At 39.1% G+C, this 20,987-nt stretch overlaps 1 protein-coding gene across 6 annotated transcripts; it reads right to left on the bottom strand.

The window, feature by feature from the left end:
* Positions 1-3,689: 3,689 nt before the first annotated feature.
* Positions 3,690-20,753, bottom strand: LOC131227370 (uncharacterized). 6 transcript variants are annotated; one of them, XM_058223155.1, is made up of 6 exons: positions 14,721-15,022; positions 11,400-11,572; positions 7,295-7,779; positions 6,688-6,804; positions 5,573-5,747; positions 3,690-4,260 (listed from the first exon to the last, which is right to left on the bottom strand). In XM_058223155.1, exons 1-5 carry the CDS (start codon positions 14,757-14,759, stop codon positions 5,599-5,601), a joined length of 963 nt encoding a protein of 320 aa, XP_058079138.1. In that variant the 5' UTR covers positions 14,760-15,022; the 3' UTR covers positions 3,690-4,260; positions 5,573-5,598. The 6 variants fall into 6 exon arrangements, 4 of the variants coding, with proteins under 4 accessions (XP_058079138.1, XP_058079139.1, XP_058079137.1 ...); XR_009162230.1 differs by lacking the exons at positions 3,690-4,260; positions 6,688-6,804; positions 14,721-15,022 and adding exons at positions 7,962-8,023; positions 20,591-20,748 and having other exon boundaries at positions 5,470-5,747; XM_058223156.1 differs by lacking the exons at positions 3,690-4,260; positions 14,721-15,022 and adding an exon at positions 20,591-20,753 and having other exon boundaries at positions 5,470-5,747.
* Between the last annotated feature and the right edge of the window lie 234 nt (positions 20,754-20,987).

Genomic DNA, 20,987 nt, shown 5'->3' with positions numbered 1-20,987 from the left:
GTCGCGAGTTTTGGAGCATTACACCAAAATAGATTGATGAGGACTAAATCTGTGAAGACTGCCCTGACTATTCAACCACTGTTTGATAAGGAATTAGGCAATTTATGAAGGGGAGGGTTAGTCTTTTAGATAAGTTCTTTTTGCCTTAAAGATAATGACTTTTATCATAATCTTGGTAGCTTGGTTATGTTCGTCAACAAAATAAACATTTTGGAAGGAAAATATGAAATTAAATGCTAAATGCTAATTTTATTAATCTGAATATGGATGTAGTATAATCAGTTGATAGAGTAAAATAAAGTTGTGGATGCCACACGTGGGCTCGACCCGCACCCTGATGTTGTCCATTGCGAAGATAGAGGGGGGACTGCTCGTGCGCTTACCACTCTTGATATAGTGTGAGGTGCTTATGACTTAGTTCAGTTATTTCTTATTTCCTTGGTTATGAAATTTATTTAGGGCCTATTTGATTTTCCATGTCAATCGAAAATGCCTTGTAAATGAGTAATAATTATTTACTTACGTAATTACCGCATCACCCAATACAAACAGTGACAGCATACTTTTTGAACATTATAACTCAGGAAGGTGCAAAATAAATGTGGGGCCTATCATGATATATGTCTTATCCACATAGCATATGCTATACCAGTTGAATTAAGGGCATGTGCCTAAAATGAAGCAATTCCAAATCTCAAGTGGACCACACCATAGGAAACAGTGGGAATCGAAAGCTTGCTATATATTAAAAACTTCTTGGCCCCCTAGAAGTTTTGGATCAAGTTGATATTTTTATTTTCCCCTTATCAATGTTTGTATGACCTTATGAACATATTAGATGACAAACAAGCATCAATGTGGGCCCAATGAAGGAAGCAACTTCCAACGATGGACGTATTAAGGCTACTATTTTCTTTAGTGTGGGCCACTTGAGCATTGGTTTTGCCTCACATTACAGAAAAGGGGTCAAAGGCTACACATAAAAACCATAGCTAAAGACCCATAGCTACAGTTATAGCCTGTAGTAAGACAGTTGCTATTGGTACCGTAGCCATAAAAATAGCTACGAATTAAATTCGTAGCCATAGACCCATTAGCTACCGGTTAAATTCGTAGCTATAGCAGCACGGTCAATAGCCCACCCGATGAACGTATCTGCCTGACTTTTGGACTATTGTCTTCTCCCAATTTGGGATCGCCCGTTGAGCATCTTGAGACTTCTGTGAGCTCATTCTAGGACTTTCGACCAAAGATGAGAAAATCCAAGACTCGAGTGGGCCACACTAAAGGAAAAGGTGGGCAGGGAAATTCCTATAGTTGAAACCTCCCTAGAGTCGACAGTGATGTTTACATGCCTTTCATGCCATTCATAACATCATTCCTACTCGGACGAACTGAAAACGTTTACATGCATCTATACCGTTCATAATGTCATTCCTTCTTTGGATGAGAAAACAAAAATATTAGCCTATTCAAAACTTCTGTGGCTGCACGAATAGTTCAACTGTGTACGTTCAATCCTCACATTTTTGGCCCAATTGAATATTGGATCCGGATCATTTTTGGCCCCATGGCCTAAAATGATCTCAAAAAATACTGGCTGGTGTAAATTTCTCTCTACTCCCCCTGCCACCAGCCCGGTGGCTGATGGTCGGTGCTCTGTGGATTGGCTACTCCCCCTGCCACCAGCCCCATGGCTGATGGTCGGTGCTCTGTGGGCCCCACCATGATGTTCCGTTCATCCATTTTTACAGATCATTTTAGGGCTTTATACCAAAAAATATAGGGATATAAATCTCAGGTGGACCACACCACAGGAAAACAATAGTGATTGGATATCCACCATTAAAATCCTCCTAAGGCCCACTGTACTGTTTATTTGACATCCAATCTGTTGATTAGGTCATACAGGCCCAGATGAAGGGAAAAAACAAAGATCAGATTGATCCAAAACTTTTATGGCCCCCAAAAGGTTTTTAATGGTCAACGCTCATTCAACACTGTTTCCTGTAATGTTGTCCACTTGAGATTGGGATATATCTTGTTTTTGGTCTCATACCATAAAATGATCTTGGAAAAATAGATGGAAGGCATGGATGAAATACTTACATCATGATAGGGCCAACAGAGCACCGACCACCAGCCAATGGCTGGTGGCAGGGGAGTAGCCAATCCGTTTCACACCACCGATGTGGCTGGTGTGTTGACGTGACCAAGTTCTGTGGGTCCCACCATGAGGCATGAGTTATATTCAAACCATCCGTCCACTTGGCGAGCCTGTCGGAAACCTCGAGCCGAAAAATAAAACGGATAGAGTGGGGGATTGAAGCCAACCATTGAAACCTTTTTCGGGGTCACAGAAATTTTGCATATATATGATATTTGTTTCTTCTCTTCATCCGAGTATGTGTGACCTTATGAATAGGTTGGATGGAAAGTAAACGTTAAGGTGGGCCCTACGAATATTTTAACGGTTATCCCCATTGCTATTTGTGGTGTGGTCCACTTGATCCTTGGAAATTACTCATTTTTGTAAGAAAGGTCTAAAATGATCTCTCAAAATGGATGAACGGCGTAGATATGATAATTACATTAATGTGGGGCCATGTAACTTTGATCTCCTTTGAACCGTTCGTACAATTCATAGTTCGAGGAGCGTCAGCGCTCGTCTACGCACGACACGTACCCACACCAGCTCGAGGACCTATCCTGTTATGATCGATCAGGATCATCCAGTCAATTGGCAGGGTAGGGTCTGGATCCCCTAGCAGCCCGAGCTGCACTTTAAAAATAATAAAGAAATAAATGAGTTTGAATGATCAAAGGTTTGCGATGGTCCTATCCAAGTTTTTGGTTTTTCCATCCGCGGCGGGCAAAATGCAACGAGTGTTTTTAAATTATACATGTGGAATGGAAACTGCTAAGTAGTATCTTTAAAACTATTCATTGTTAATGTGTGATGGTGACCCAATTGATGGATGGACCAATCAAATGGGCTGGACCATGTCATTCACCATGGCCTAGCTTTCAAACCCAGTCTGGCCTTAGGCCAAGTTTAGAGGCCCATGCCTTGCCTAACAGGGCCAGGTCGCCTAGCCCATTGCCAGGTCTAGGGCTGAAACCTCGACCCATTGATTAAACAGATAGGGTCTGAACCTCCGTTTGACCCAACCTGGCCCATTTGTACCCAAACCCATTTGCAGCAATACAAATGGAGGCACAGCAAGGATATCAAGACAGGTCATAAATGACAGAATTTGAATGTGGTTTAGTACAAATTAGTGTTTGGATGCAATTGAATTGAAAATGGCAAAGAAGTTGATGGTATTTCCAAGCAATCGGGACGGAGAACTGCATTTGGTTGCACCAAATATCATGAAATTTCATCATATTTGCACCAAATTAGAGTAGTGTTTGGATGCAATTGAATTGAAAATGGCAAAGAAGTTGATGGTATTTCCAAGCAATCGGAATGGAGAACTGCATTTGGTTGCACCAAATATCATGAAATTTCATCTTCATGATATTTGGTGCAACCAAACATAACAATCTTATGCAGATCTCCCTTCTCAAAATATTCGTGCCACCTTCCCATGCCTCAATGAGTGAAACCATCATCATCCACATTGTCTTGCCACACCAAACCGATGAAACCAACATCACCATAAGATGGACGTTGTTCCGAATTAAGATAATGATATAATACCATGATCAATGACAGGCCGACTCGCCACTACTTACATGTCCACCTCTCGGATTACAAGGGCGTGGAACAAAATGCTCCGTGGGGTTCACCATGATGTGTGTGACATCCACTCCGTCCATCATTTGTGATAGATCATGTTAGGGCGTGAGCCCAAAAATAAGCTGATCCTAAACTCAAGTGGGTGACACTAGACAGAACAGTCGGGATGAAGACGCAAATCGTTGGAACCTTTCTAGGGCTCACAGAAGTTCTTGATCAATCCTATATTTGGTTTCTACCTTCATCCTAATTGTAATCACTTTGATGGGCCCCAGAAAGATTCTAGGTGGGTGTCCTAATTCCCGCTGTTCCCTGTTGTGTGTCCCACTTGAGTTTCAAATCAACCCGAGTTTCAGTCTCATGTCCTAACAGGAGCTGGCACAGTTGATGGACAGAGTAGATATCACACACACATCAAAGCAGACCATGCTTGGGAACAAAAACGAACTTTAGTTGCTAAGTTTCTCTCCTCGGACAGCCCTCAAAAGAACGTCGACTTGATGGCAAAGCGAAAGCTGCAACAGATGTGTGCAAGAACAAGAAAGTATCATTTTCAACACATTAGCAATTAATAAACAGCTAGGAAGTGGGAGGGGAATTCAAGTCTAAAATGCAACTAAGATCTATGTTAGAGTGTGTGCTTGAGTGCTGAGGATCTATGGGTGCTTTTAGCTGTGTGACAAATCTCACAACAGTATAACAAAATTTTGATCAAATGATCGCAATATTTTCAAAAGTCTCACCATTTTTAATATTTTGAGATTTTATCACAAAATTTATTCAAAATAAATAATTTTATAGCTATGTTTTTCTAAATTTTAAAATCCTTTACTAATTTATAATATATTCTTTAATATTTTATTTTCAGTGAGATATTCCCTGATTCTACGGTCGAGAAAAACATTAAGTTTTTGAAAATCTCCGAGGAATTGTCCAGAACAAGATTTGTCGCTACAACCTTCAGAAGAAGTCTAAATAAAACACATTCAGCTGCAGATGTGACTCGAGCAAATGGGCAGTGGTGTTTGGTCCATGGATTTAAGACTCGGTGATTCGGGCCAACTTGTCCAGTTTCAAGTCAACACGGGACACGCACAAGTCAAGGATGAATCACCCCAACTCGGCTGAGTCAGGAGTGACTCAACTCATCTAGGTGACTTGCAGTGTCAAACTGCAATGGGTCCAACCAAACCTAAGTAGACTCAGATGAGTTGGGCCATCAGTGCATGCTATCTAATGGTCTGATCCAGTGCGGAAGTGGATTGCCCACAGCACCTGCCACCAGGGATATCCCTAGTGGCATGGCTATGTGGGGCCCACCATGATGTATGTGATATATCTACATCGTCCATCCATTTTGCCAGCTCATTTTAGGGCATCAGCCCAAAAATGAGGCAGATTCAAAGCTCAAGTGGACCACACTACAGGAAGCAATGGGGGTTGGACACCTACCGTTGAAAAATCGGCCACGAAAGTTTTGGATCAAGCTTACATGTGTTTTCATATCCAAGACTTCTATGGCCCCAAGAAGGTTTCAACAATAGGTGTTGTTATCTGCATTGTTTCCTTTGGTGTGGTCTACTTGAGCTTTGGATGTGCCTCATTTTTGGAATAATGCCTGAAATTGAGTTGGCCAGGGATATACCTGGGTGACGGGTGCTGCAGGCAATTCACTTCCGCCTAGTGCACATATGCAAATGCTTGACTAAGCATGCGTGCAAGCATGAAAAAACTGTGTTTGAGTAACACATCAATGCATTCATGAACACAAGCACTTACACATGCATCAATGTAAGTACATCAATGCGGGCTTGTGCATTCACTCACCAAAAGAGAAACATCAGCTATTGTGGTTAGTGATATGATTCAGGTCCTCTCGGAACTAAGCCCATGAGTATGCTCCTTGCTCTGACTTCTGCCTCTTCTAACGCCTTCTCCCGTAGACGATTCCTACGTTTTTGGGTGCGCCTGCATGGCTTCCTACAGCTACCAAGTTCCTTCCCTGAAACAAGTGTGCTTGAACTCTGAGAAGACAACTAAAGAACAATCTATTTAGCAAGTGATACCAGGGAAAAACTCTATAGCCCATTAGATTGTCAAAAAGGTCGATCAATCCAGACCAACCAATATGGATAGACCCATAATTCTAAAACTCAGTGACTCGACTCGACAAGATTTCAACCGAGTTGCTAAGAAACCCGCTGATGAGTGAGATTCAGTGACGACTTGGTTAGACTCATTGAGTCCACTTGCCAACTCAATCGACTCAATGCAACTCAGTTTGACTAGTGCCAAGTGACTCTCCCAGCAGTTTCTTTTTAATAAAAGCGAAATTCAAGCGAAGCATGAGACTAGAACGGATGACCTCCCAATCGTGCACATAGACAATAATTGATTCACCATATGCTTCTTCTTTTTTTTACATAAAAGGACATTTTTATACTCATTCAATTCTTAATAACTATTGTAACCTAAACCAATGTATTCAAAATCGGTTATGTAACGGCCATAACAGCCATTATGTAACAGTAACGGTCATAACCCTTACGTGTTACAAGGTCGAAACGGCCGTTAAAATAATTTATTTAAAAAAAACACACACACACACACATGCCATAAAGGCCCCGTAACGGTCATGTAACAGTTTTTTCAAAAAATTAAAAAGGGTCGTAACGGCCATTATGGCCCGTATCATAATGGTAACAGTGGTTTTTGGAACACCTTGGCCTGAACTCTTCTTTGTTAAATTATGAAATATCGAGTTGAGTCAAGTCAAGTCGGGTCTTTCGGTCAGCCCAACCTGTCTGTATATAGAGTCAGGTCGAGTTTTCAAGTTTTGAACTATGGATAGGCCAACTCATGGACGGACCATGCTCAAAAACTGCAGTAATTATTTGTTGCCATTTGCTAACCATCCTATATATAGAATTTCCTTCCCAGACCATTGCTACAGACTTTTTCGCTGTCCAAAAATGGGCCATGGATTATTAAGTTATGAACACCCCAATCTGAGATTTTTGGTCTGGATGTGGCCACTGGTTGGGTCTGGAGATTGATTGCTGTGAGCAAACCCAACAGTATATCAGGTCAGCAACATTTACTTAAAAATGGACTCTTAAACTTATTCATGAACTTGCAGGAGTTCGTTTCGCCACCGTCACGACTCAAGATCAAGCATGTGTCGCCATCCATTGGGGCTCACATGGTGCGAGAGTCTGATGATTTTAACTGTCCACTTTTTCTTTATTATAAATTAGCTATTCTACCATAATGATGCTTCGTTGAAAATCTTCTCATTGTTCTAAATCCATCCTTCTCATTGTTCTAAATCCATCTGCAGATATCGAGTCCCAATCATCAGTTCAGGCGTAATTTTCACGTGTACCATGCAGAATAGAATTCAAAACATGGAAGGTTCTGATCATTGGCCAATTAGCATGTAGGCCCCTGTGGATTGGTGACACGCGAGATCCTGAAGCATGGCAGAGTGAAACGAACTCAACTTGCAGTAAAAGATACTTCGAGAATCCAGATGATGAATCTCCTCACCAAATTGAAATACAGCATCTGACTGGTTAAATCCATTATCTGCATTCTCAATTCTTTCAGCGCCGGGCGAATGGTTATAAGAACTGACTAGAGCATCTGCGGCCTGGCTTGAACTTGCAGAAGCAAGCAAAGAAATCAGCAGAACAGCCGAATGAAATGCTCTAAACAGCTTGTGATGTCCAAACAACACTTCCTCTTGGGACTCTGTTTCATTGGCATAAACAGCTTGTTGCACCACACCATGTCGAGCATCTGCGAGCCAAGAGGGATGCTCAGAAATGCTGAACAGATACCATTTTGCACCCAAACACGGCCGAAATTTTATAGATGTGCAATCATGTATTTTATGAATACAGGACTTGGAGAATGAAACAATGGAGGAGAATCCATCAGTTCTGGTTGGTGGCCAATTATGGGTTTGTGAGTAAGATGCTGTTCTAACAACTACAAATCCCCTGAGGCCAGTTAGCGGCAGAACTCCATGCCTGCAAGAAAACAGAAAAACAAATCACACACACACACACACACAAAAATAAAAAAATAAAAATAAAAAAAATAAAAAATAAAAAAACAGGCATGCCAATTTCAGAACTTCAATGCGAGACATTAAATTTTTTAGAAATCATGGCTCAATTCAGATTAGGTAGTACGCGATCCAGTTCCATACCACTAGTCATCCCTAACTCGGACGAGCCATGACTCGGCATGCAAGTCCATCTGAGTCTCTGTCTAAAAACCATGATAGAAATGTAAGACTGGAATGCCACTACTTTCCGCCAAAGAAATGAACAGTAAAATACAATAAACGTACACAAAACGATGTATTTTGGAGAACCCATACCAGTTCTATTCCAGTCAAACTGAAAATGAAATAAACAGAACCAAAAGAGTGTGTGGTCATCAAATGGCGGAGTCTATTCTCTATAAACTAAAAGATGTTTCCAATGCAAGAAAAGCGACAGGCACGCACGCATACCAAATTGAATTGTGAAGATTCCATTGCATAAAGAGAACTTGACCAAATAGTACTCATGTTCCCTCGTGTTCGTCGTGTGAGGGAGTAACCCTGTATAGGGCTGCAAATCAAGTGGGTTGGGTCAGGTTGAGGGTCAACCCGAATTCCTCCATACTTGACAAGATCCAAATACATGTGATTATCCCCAACCTGACCTAACCTAATGGGAATTTGCTCAACCCGAACCCAACCCGATTTCAAATAGGGTTGGTGTTTTCCAAACCCAAACCCAAATTGTCTCTCCTAAAAAGAGTATTCCGGAATAAATGGGTAATAGTTATGAGAGGTACACCAGTGGCAAGCAAAAGCAAGGTTATTAGATGCCGAAGGCCCAGCTAGAACCACACATGCCAATTTCCTTGCATGTAGCTCATCCAATAACTTCTTTGGATTTGCGTGAGCTAGCTGACCAATCAGTGAGTATGCTCCGTTTCTATCCATCGCTGACCCTTTTTAGAACCGGAGCACTCGACTGCACCAAGCAAAAGAAATGGTTATCAATGACCGAGGCAACTCTATTGACTTCTTCATATGGTAGCTCATCGACTTAAAAAACCTGACCCGACCCGACCAGGACTTGGGTTGGGTCAAACGGGTTCGGGTTAACCTGAATCCAAGTTTCGGCCCTAGCCCCATAGCAAAACATTGTACATAAAAGGGAAAATGTTATGGGAGAAGTTCAGGTTTAATTCGATTTCAATCCTTCAAAAACAACATAAATTTTGATCAAAGAAACAGAAATGCCAAAATATGGAAGGTGGAAACTATAGGTTTAATATGGTTTCAACCCATAGACCAAATGGTTCTACATGAACATATGTGTATATACAGTGTTAAAATTGTGACACCAAAATCACTATTGGGTCTATTCACTTTTTTGAGCCCATATGACCCATGTTTCACATGCTAACAAGGCTCAAGTGTTAGTAGACCCTTAGAGGGGTATTTCTGACATTTCCCTCATGAAATGGTGGCTTTTAGGGTTAGTTATATTGGGGTTAAGAGTGAGTTACGGTTTTGGTTTTTTTTTTTTAATAGCCTCCAAGATAGAGAGCTAGGGTTTTGGGCTGTAAGTTCTCTCCATCTCTGTAATCTTCTCTGAATAGTAGATTGATCGTCACTTTGTGCCATGGTTTTTACCCGCAAGGGTTTTCCACATAAAATTGTGAGTTCTCTATGTGTTTGCTTAGATTTTCGTTTTCTCTTACCTGTTTCAATCCAGATTAAGGTGCTTTCACATGGCCGAATCTCCAACACATTGCATATGAATAAGATTAAAATATAATGCATATCAATAAATTAAATACAGAGCTTCTCCTTCCCTCCCTCCCAAGTCCCAACCGACTAACTTTAAAAAAAAAAAAATCAAGAAAAGGAAAATGAGTTTAATTCGGTTATAACCCAGAAAATGATCTTTTTAGCTGATTTTTGAAATGTGCAGATTAGTAAATGCTAAACTAATTACATGAGTTCTTTTTTAAAATACGGAGTTTTAAGATGGAGCTTTCCCAACTTTAAGTAGCCCTTGAATAGCAGCCATGATCATTTCGAGTCCAACTGAAAGTAAACAAGTGCACTTTAAAGCCTAATCCTTAAATATGAAAGCCAAAGAAGGTATTGCAATTTGGTCATTCTCACATCCACTAAACTAATTATAGCAACTAATTCTAAAATGCATACAAATGCATCCTCGAATAGAAAAATTATAGAGAATTATTAGCATCTACGTCTCTAATTATTTAAGTGAAGAAAATCCCTTGCCTATACCCATTACCATTCAAAAAAATGTTCCAGGCTGAGCAATGAGAGCTTTGCTTGAGCTCACACAAGAAGTTTACAAGGCTTACCATCGACCTGCCATCACATGTGCTAGCATGTTGGACACGTGCAATATCCAAGCTGTCCATAAGATCAGCCCGAATGTTTAGATGTTCTGGCCCAAAAACAAGTTGGTGCAATCAGCAGGTAGGCCATGTTAAAAAACAATTTGAATGGAGAAGAAAATTTCAAACAAATTTTATTCAGCCACACATTTGTTTCAAGAAGTGTGGTCCACCTGAGTAGTGAATTAGTCTAATTCTCGTGCCAGGGCATCTAAGTAGTGGCACCCCCCTGATGGACGGCTTGGATATTGCACCTATGTGCCACGCTGGCCCATCACTGGAGTGTGGATTACTGCCTGCTACATGTGTGTATGCTTAGCAGAGATTGATCTATGAATACAAATGATAAACAAGAAAAAGAAAGCCTATGCCACAGAAGTTCACCGGAGCCAACAATCAAATGATGCTGGACATGCATTTTGACAGACTATGGCTACAAAGACAAGTAGAAATCAAGTACAAAATGTTTTTTAGTAGGATGTATTTTAATTAAAGAGAAATGATGAAGCGATTTGCAAATCATCCATTAAGTGCAATATGCACTGCCATTGGCATACAAGGGCGCACGTTGTAGGTGGAGCATGCAACAAAAAATCTGTGAGGTCCAATGCAATGTCCATGCAAAACCCACATCATCCATCAGTTACTCCAGACCATTTTAGGATGTAAGTACAAAAATCAGGCTTGTCCAACACAGTGAGCCACACAAAAGGAAAAGATGGGGATGGAGATAGCCACCATTAAAACATTCCTCGCATTCGCTATGATGTTTATACGCAATCCAAGCCGTTCATGAAGTGAATCCAACCCAAACAAAAGGAAAGGACAAATATAATCCTGATCCAAAGCAATGGTGGGAAGGTTTTAATGGTGGGTGTCCATATCCCTATTTTTTGTAGTGCGGCCCACTTGAATGTTGGATCTGCCTGATTTCTAGTAGGACATCATAAAATGAGTATGCGAAACTGATGAATGGAATGAATTCAACATTTACATCACAGTGGGCCCCACGGAGATTTTTGTTGTACGGCTTTCTACAACACTCAGGTACACATGAGACGGTCATAAAACTAGTAATTGCACACGTGAGCGTATGGGAGTCCAAATCGCCCCTAGTGAGTGATTTGCACAAATCACCATAGCATTTCCTCTTAATTAAAAGCATCATCCTCCAATAAACAGGAAAATGAATGGATGTGATCATTACCCTTCACAAAACCAACATGGTCGACCATTTAATGAATGGCAATTCTTAGAGAGAAGGTCAGTTGCATTCGAAGTCATACCGCTGCCATTGCATGCTGGACATTTAATAAATCCATCCATTTGTTCTCTTAAAGCCGATTCGAGGACCCTATAGATATTGCCAACAACCCTCCCCTAGACAACAGCACAAAATAAACAACTATCAAAATAACAGAATATCACATAATAAAGAAAAACTCAATACACTCTTCGATCGTTTTCTATTAAGCCCACACACATGTAGAAGTCAGCTAATGCATGTGCCACCGCATATGCCAGGGTGGCATCATCATCATCTAACCCCATCCCAACTAATTACAAATCCTGTTCAGCCATTCCTCTCTATCATGGATCATATCTCAGTTAAACCATAGGCACACGCATGTACAAGTCAGCCAATGCGCATGCCACCATAAATGCCAGGGTGGCATGCAGGTGAAATATCCCTGCATGCCACCCTGGCATATATGGTGGCATGCAGGGATAGGGAATAAGTGGGGGGCTATGATATTAGACATAAGTGGACGTGCTAGAAAACTTTGGCTGATTTTTCACCTTTAAATTTGTTCAGTTAATTATGGCCCACCTAACTAGTGGACGACTAGTGGACCAACCTGATTATTGGGATAGGGAATCTACACAGTGGTACCCTTCTGATGGATGGCTTGGATACTGCATCAGTGTGCCAGGCTGGCATATGTGGTGGAGTGTGCATTAGCTGACTCATAGCCACGTGTGGGATTAGCAAAGCTCTTGAATAGAAGAACACTGCTAACAAGCCACGTGCGATTGTATCAAACATGCCAAAATGGCCCGTGTTTACAAGATACAGCTGCTCATCAGGAGGCTACACCCTGTAGATGCCCTGGACAAAAGATAAGCTGACCCACTCATCAGGCGGGCCACATGTAACATTTAGAAAAGAAATGGATACTGTTTAATCAACGGCTCCGATGCTATACACATGCACCACTTGGGAACATGTGGGCACTTGTGTTAGGCATCTGCCGACAGGTTCTCGCAATGAGAATTCATCTTCTCCTAAAAGTAAAAGAACGGCATTCTTGCACACATGTTTAAGTTTTAGCATGCTTCCCAACTAGTAACCCATGCTAATTTGCATGGGTAACATTCATCACATAGCACATTTATGTTCCTATCTCACTACGACTGGTATGCATTAGCAAACCAGAATCCTCATATCAAAGCTTAATTGAAAAATAGACACATCCTCATATCAGAATCAAACAAGTCTATTCTGATAACAATATAAAGCATTTTAGACTTTCTACCAACCATCTTTACAACATTTTTTTCTACAAATTATAAAGTAAATTTTCAAAAAATCAAAACTTCTACTTACATGTAGTACTGTGGCTAGATTATGGAGTGAGTTTGTGCACTACCAAGGGAGTCTTAGCAACACATACAATACATCACGACTAACACAAGTCACATTGATTAATCAATCCTCACCATTCAAGCGCTGCCCATCATGGTTAAAAAGAAAAGGGTCTATAGGCAAAATTGGATAGTTAAGAAAGACCGATCAATGTGTTTTCAATGTATGCTTCGAAAGAGCAGTAAAACTCTAAATTATGGTTTAGATAATAATTCTTTATTAAGTAGGAGAGAAGAAGTCAATTATCTTAATGTCAAAAGATTTGATCTTGTAGAGAGAACCATCATTCATCCATTCATTTGGATGATAATACAAGAGGTGCTAGGCCCTTTATAAGAAAGCCATCCATTCATTAGGATGATAATACAAGAAGTGCTAGGCCCCTTATATAGGAAAGCCATGCTCTCATTACATGACACATAATATAGGGGTAAATAGCACGAACACCTTACATAGATCTCATACTAGAAGGTCTAGACTCATTCTAAACAAAACAAACACATCCTCATGCTTGAGAGTACACCTTATGCTTACAATAAAACAATATAAACTAATACTTCATCATCCTCCACCAATAACGAACTTACAAACACCCAAATATATATATATATATATATGAACTTTCGCCAATATGTCAACAAGCTATTGTCCAATAGATAGAGATAGAGACACAAGGTCAATATCTCCACATAACACCTTACCCATATGCAATGGATGTGCACTTTCAGGTGCTTCCCCACATGGAATACTGCATTTGTTGCTAGATGAATTGCATTATAGTTGTCGCAATGGACTTTCACTGCCTAATCTACTTTCTTTTCCAATCTCTCTGTTCAACTACACGAGTCACTAACATTCTTAATTGCTTGGTATCTCTGGCTGTTTCTTATTGCACCAAGAAACTACATGGCTATACCAGTTCCAAAACTGAATGTGTAATGTCGGTCAATCTGCAAATGGAAGGATCTTTTCCCCATCCTGCATCGGAAAACCCTACCAGCACAGGAGCAACTGCTGATTATATTAGAGTCAATGGTTCACAATGCACCACTTATATCTCAGTATTTGACAAATCGCTTCTATTTGAGGCTTCTCTAATAATGTGTATACTGAGTGACGAAAACAACTGCAAATGCATTTGTGGCCAGTAATGAGGTATATTAGGCTACCCGCCAACTAACGATGCATACGCACATCCTCCAGTTTATCTCCAACATCTGGACTCAACTTCATATTTGCTACCATTATCACGGCAATTGATTTGCAGTTCGTTATCCTGAACTTTCTTAACAAGTATGCCTCATTTCTCTAACACAAGAAGATCCCCTTCACATCCTTCTCCACTTTCAAGTGAAGAAAGTGCTTCAGTTTCTTGAGCTCCTTCCATCTTGAACCGAAGAGAGAAATGATCACAACAATCTCCCAAATCATCTCCCATTATGATAAGGTCATCCATGTATGATAAGAGAACCAAGAACACTTTATTCACAAATAGACTAGCTCAGATGCACACATGCCATGGCCCAAATCCTGGAAATTTTGAAATCTTCATAGATCATAACTCTTGAAACCTACGCCCTTCAAGCTCGCACTAGCACTTTGGGTTCTTCTAACTATGAACCCATATAGATGTTCCATGAAGATTTCTTTATACAAAACACCATAAAGAAATGTATTCCCAAGTAACTTCCATCTGCCACAAATGCCGAGATTGTTGGGTGCATGAAACGATCTCGAAGAGTACTCACCTTCACCACGAGATTAAACACTCCTCATAATCAATCTTATACCATAGTGGGAAGCAACATTATTCCTACTTCTGCAGCTATAGGTTTGCATTTTTACCCAATATGGGAAGCAGCATCAACAAAATAGTAGTACCTTGTACGTCTCTGCTGAACCATCACTCTTTCCCTTCATCTTGTACACCCATTTGCAAGAAATCAACTTCACTCCTACAAGTAATGGAACGAAATCCCATGTGTCATTCTTCTTCAAGGCAGATGCCTCCTACATTGGAACCACTCACTTAGCATCTCCTCTATCTTTGAAAGAACTTGGTTCCCCAACATCATGCTTTTAAAATACATCACATTATGGAAGTAGTGCAGTGTCTACACAATTAGTTAGTACTTTAGATTTGGCTTCCTGATGTGCAAAGATTTCCTAAGGCCCGGCTGTTCTTTGGCTCTAGCATCTTCCATTAGAGGTTATCTCTGACTTGAAGAAGTTATTTGCAAAACCTTGATTAAAATTCGGGTTTCACTCCCTTCATGTGTCACGTCTCCCACTTGGCCATCATGGCCGATGATATCTCACACTAATAAGTGGTTCAACCCATTGGTTAATTTATCTAGACAGTAATTATATGACAAAGTTGTGATGTACCCAAGAAAGGTAACAAATTTGATTCAGTAACACCTTTTCCTTTTATCCAATTGTATGAGAACCTTTCTCCATCATCCGTGACTACATTTGCTACCTTGATTGATTTAGATCATTTTCATTCAATGATGTCATACATGCGCAATTAGCTCCATTTTACATTTTACATCATCACATTATATGCGTTATAAACCATCGGCTAATTTATCTAGACAATCGTAATACTTTGATATGGCAGCATACTAACCATCTAATATGTATAATGAGTAAATTCATTAATTCATTTTTATCTTATAGTATAAGGCTTTTTTGCCCATCACCCGTAATTATAGTCTAATGATAGATATTTATTTAACCATCCGATATACCCAGTCTCTATATATCACTCAAGACCCTTGAGATACTAATAATTTTTAGTGAACTCACTCCCACTATCTAAGTGTGTGTGTGTGTGTGTGTGTGTGTGTGTGTGTGTGTGTGACCACTAACTATAATTAATATCTATTGTAGCTTAAATAATAAGAGAATCATAATAATGGTCATATCACGTATAACAGTATTATAACATCAATGGAAATTGGTCGTCATAGACTATATGTTGATTTATTGTAAAAATATTGCAACACCACACATTTACAATATATAATCAAATATCACATGCACAGAATAATGACTAATATCATAAAATGCACGTCAATCGAAAACGTTAGCAACCTGCCTACTGCTTGAGCGTAGGAAACACCCAGCGGTTCATATGTAGAACAATCTTTTGTAGAGGTTTCTAGACCCTCCTACACTAGAGTAGATAGTAAATACTAATTTAATAATATCCATATTAAACCCCATTTCTTTTTAAAGGTCAAATAGATTCAATATAACAAAAGGTTCAGTGGTTGTGTCTGATTGTTTAAGTAGGGTTTGATGGTTCAAATCCTTTCAGCTTCCCCTTTTTTTCAAACAAAGAGGCACACTTGTTCATGTGCACTCTTGGACTATTAATCTTAAACCCTCATTCACGTTATAGAGAGGGAAGGAGGGAGAGATCAATTCTAGGTTTCATCTTTCTTTCTTCTTCTTCTTTTTTTACCCCTTTTTAAATCAAAGAAAGAAAGAAAAAAAGTTTTCAAAGTCTTCTCCAATCAAATCAAAGCATGATGGTTTTACGGGTTTTTAAAATAAATAAATAAAAATCCGAAGGAATTGAAGATTAATTGGGGGGTTTATTTTTGTTTATTTCCAATCAAATCGAAAAGATTGATAGAGAGTTTCAATCATTCTCACCATTCTCCCTTTTTCTCCCCCTTTTTAATCAAATCAAATATTAAAGGTTTTTGGGTTTTTGGTTCTTTCCTTATCAAATCAGAGACAAGGGTTTGGGGGTCCTGTTCACCCTCTCTTTATCAATCGAATAAGAGATCCAAGGGTTTACACCCTTTTTTATTCGATCTGATCGAAGCCCTGAGGTTTCATTTTTTTTTTTTTTTTGGATCGATTCAGGAATCAATTATTTCAATTTTAACTTTGTTTCTTTTTTATATAGTATTTCCGATTGAATTGGAAATCACTATTTTGTCCTCTTTTCGCTCCGAGTGAATTAGGGAAAAAAAAAAAGAACTTGATCGAATCGGATATCAATATTGTCCTTTTTTTTAATCTCTTCAAGTTTTTATTTGGGTGACGAGTCAATCTAAGCCACACTAAGTCGTTTCAATTTATTTTATTTTTTTTAAAAGGATTCTCATCTAAGTCCGTGAGTCGACTCGACTAGCAACGGGTCTCCTTTGAGTTAATTGAGTCAACAAATAGACTCAACTGCTAATGCATCTTTCTGAGTTAGCGAGTCGGCGTGACTGCTAACAAGTCTTTTCTTAGTTATTTGAGTCAGTGAGTCAACTCAAATTGTCACGCAAAGTTGAGGTCCAGTTGAGTTTGTCGATGACCGAGATCAAACGAGTCAATTACAACTATCCCTTTTATTTATTTATTTTGGATCAAGTGGAACTCAAATGTTACTTGAGAACAAGAAAATTTAATTAAATTAAATAATTATTATTATTGACCTATTTTATATTTTTTTTTAAATTGCACGAATGAAGCCCACTAGATAGATCGCCTTACAACTCTACTACCATTGAAGATCAACGTAACTTATGCAGCACAAAGTGGAGAATGTGCTTAGAATCGCCGCACAAGTTCGCCAAAGAGAACATTTTCTCCCACAAACAGTAACATCAAAACACCCTTATTCTTACCTTTTTGTTCTTTGTATCCCTTTAATTGATGTTTTTTTTATATGTGCATCTCCATGGCTATTTATTTTTTATAAAGTCATAGCAACAGAGTCCGTTTTGGATTTTTGCATGTTACCCTCTGAAGAAACTTGTGATTGGGTCTCTCTCCCTTTTGTTGCGAAAGGAGACTTATTCAACAACTTTGGGAGAGAAAAATTGAGGCCATGTGACCACACTTACACAATAAAATATGGCCCCACTTACGTAAACACACAATCCTAGTTTCTTTCCCAAAGTAGTTAAACAAGTCTCTTCCCGTAACACAAGAGAGGGAGAGAGACTCGGTCACATATAACCACGTTTTCAAGTATCTCCACGGAGTAACGGGCAAAAATCTAAAACGGACTCTATGTTATGGCTCTATAAAAATTAGACGTCCATGGAGATGCACATATAAGAAAAATAACAATCAAATGAATAAAAATAATAATAAAATAATAGAAAGAGAGGAGAATAAGGGTGTTTTGCTATTACCATTTGTGGGGAAAAAAAAGCATTCCCTTCAGCAATCCAGTACTTAACGGCGATTCCAAGCACATTCACCACGTTGCACTACATAAGGTATGTCAATCTTCAATTAAATCAAAACTATAAAATGATTTGTCTAATAGGCTTCATTCCTGCAACTTTTTATCAATAAAACAGGTCGGTAAACATTAATCATTTTAAAAAAGAAAATTTGTTCTCAAGTAAAATTCAAGTTCCAAAATAAACAAATAAAAGGGACAGTAGTAATTGACTAGTTTCATCTCAGCCTTCAAGAAACTCGTCTAGACATCGACTCAGTATTTGACCACTCAAGTCAACTCATTGACTCAAATAATTCATAAAAGAGTTGTTAGTAGTCGAGTTGACTCACTGACTCAAATGACTCAGAAATACAAGTTGGCAGTCGAGTCCTTCAAACCTTTGTCGATGATTTGATATCTCCCCCTATTCGATTCCATTAAAAGGGAAAAAAATGAGGAAGGGTGAGAATGATTGAAACCCTCAATCAATCTCTCCAATTCCATTAAAAATAAACAAAAATATACCCTCCAAAATTCATTTATATCCGATTGAATCGGATTTTCAACCATCAATCTCCGATTCATTCATAGAAAACCCCGTAAACCCTTTTTTTCTTTCTTCGATTCGGGGGGATGGGGCAAAAAAAAACCCTAGAATTGACTCTCTCTCTCTCTCTCTCTCTCTCTCTCTCTCTCTCTCTCTCTCTCTGTAACATGAATAAGGGTTTAAGACCTTTTTTATCATTTGCTACTATGTAAGTGCTCGCGAACTAGTGTGCATCTCCGTTTAAGAGGGGGGAGAGGGTCGAGGGTTTTCTACTTTAAAATCCAAACACTCAACCATTGGACCATTAGTACATCTATTATAAATATATCAGTTAGCTATATTTAATGATCTTTAAAAAAATGAGGTTTAATCTGGATAATATTAAATCGGTGTTTATCCTAGTGTAAAGGGTCTAGAAATATCCACAAAAGGTAGTCCTGTCGATGGACCGTTGGGTGTTCTTTATGCTCAAGCAACAAGTAACTTAATGGTTGCTAATATTTTCAATTAATGCACATTTTATTATATTAGTTATTATTCTGTACATATCATATTTGATTATATATTATAATTCTTTAGTATTGCGATATCTTTATTATACATCAACATGTAATCCGTGATGACCAATTTCCATTGATGTGATAACGATGTTATGGGTGACGTAATCATTATGATAATTCCCTTTATTGTTTGAGATACAATAATCGTTAAATGTAGCTAGTGGTGACACACACATATCAGAACAGTGGGAGTATGTTCACTAAAAATTATAAGTATTTCAAGGGTCTTGAGTGATACATAAAGACCAGGTGTATTGAGTGGCTCAATAACTCTCGATCATCAGATTATAATCATGGGTGATGGACAAACTGACCCCACACCATATGATAAAAATGAATTAATAAATCATACTCGTTAGATATATTAGATGGTCAGTATGCTACAATATCAAAGCACTACAATTGTCAAGATAAATTAACCACTAGATTATATCATATATACCATGATGATGTAAAATGTAAAATAGAATTAATAACTCTTGTATAACACCATTGAATGAAAACGAGCTAATTCAAATGAGGTAACAAGTGTAGACATATAAAAAGATCCTCATACCATTAGATAAAAGAAAATGTGTTACTAAATCAGATTTTTTATGTACATCACAACTGTGTCATTTTCCATCTGGATAAATTAACATAAAGGTTGAACCACTTATTAGTATGAGATATTATCAGTCATGATGGCCACATGAGAGATGTTGACACGTGTATGTGTGTGCACATAAGTGTAGCCATATACCCCTAGTTTTTCTATCCCAAAGTCGTTGAACAAGTCTCCTCTTGTTACAAAAGGGAGAGATGCCCAGTCGCATGTAACCCTGTTTTTAGGTTTCTCTGGAGGGTAACATGCAAAAACCCAAACTGGACTCTGTTGCTATGGCTCTATAAAAAATCAAACAGTCATGCATATACAAGAAAAACAGCAATCAATTGAATAAAAAAGAACAAAAGGGGAGAACAAGGGTTGTTTGTGGGAGAAAATGTTCCCTCCAGTGATCCAGTGCCCAACAATGATTCCAAGCACATTCTCCACATTGCATTGCATAAGGTACGTCAATCTGCAAACAAAACAGTAGAACTCTCGGATTCCAGGCATCCAAACAGCGCCTTAAAGCATGAAAATGTCGCAAACAACCGTTTATTCCTGTATTAGAGCTGAACTCCAGCGACAGTTCACTGCAATTTTGAAATTGTTAGTGACTCATCCTCCTTGCATATGGCACTCATGTGAAGCTATCCAGCCCCTCCAAACTATGGATCGCACATTGTATTTTATCGGTGATCTAAGCTCTGTCTAAATCGGAATTTCATAGAAATCTGTTTTGTTTTTTTTTTTTTTTAAGAATTTGAAGAAGATTGAAACCGAATCAGATGAACTTGATATCAGAATAATCAGACTCATCTATGATTTTATTCCGATTAGAAATCAAATGCTATGGATTAGTGAGAGAGATACCATTTTAGGGCTTCGCTTGTTTCTTCTGAGATCACGTGAGGGAGAGAAGGGTCTTTTTCAGAGCTTCTAGTTACGTGCGCAGGCACGTGTGACAATATGGAAAGCGTGTGAGAGACATGAGCTTTCCATCAGGTGGACGACGCTGCCACAAGAGAACGAATGGACGGCTGGGAACTGTCAAATTTATTTTGTGCCAGGTGGTTTCCTTGCAACCGGGCGCGGCTTCAGTAGATCCCCGGATCCACCGATGTGGGTGGGATCCCTGACTGTGGGGCCCACTGTAATGCATATGCCTTATTCCACGCTGTCCGTACGTTTTGAAAACTCATCTTACCTCATGATAAAAAACCACATGAGAACCATAATATACAGTGCTAATCAACCATTAAAAACTTTT

This window comes from Magnolia sinica, chromosome 15 (assembly GCF_029962835.1).
Source record: "Magnolia sinica isolate HGM2019 chromosome 15, MsV1, whole genome shotgun sequence".
Classification (NCBI taxonomy): domain Eukaryota; kingdom Viridiplantae; phylum Streptophyta; class Magnoliopsida; order Magnoliales; family Magnoliaceae; genus Magnolia; species Magnolia sinica.
Note: the sequence above shows the minus strand (reverse complement) of the source record. Positions and strands in the feature narration are given on the sequence as shown.

Bases quoted from the DNA above. Each gene is read 5' to 3' on its own strand.
- LOC131227370 (XM_058223154.1), bottom strand. From the start codon at position 14,759: ATGAAGGGAAAGAGTGATGGTTCAGCAGAGACGTACAAG. The intron at 7,780-11,399 runs GTAATGATCACA...GTTTTCTTGCAG, and splicing joins CCATGTTGGTTTTGTGAAGG to GCATGGAGTTCTGCCGCTAA. The intron at 6,805-7,294 runs GTGAGGAGATTC...GTTTGCTCACAG, and splicing joins AGATGCTGTATTTCAATTTG to CAATCAATCTCCAGACCCAA.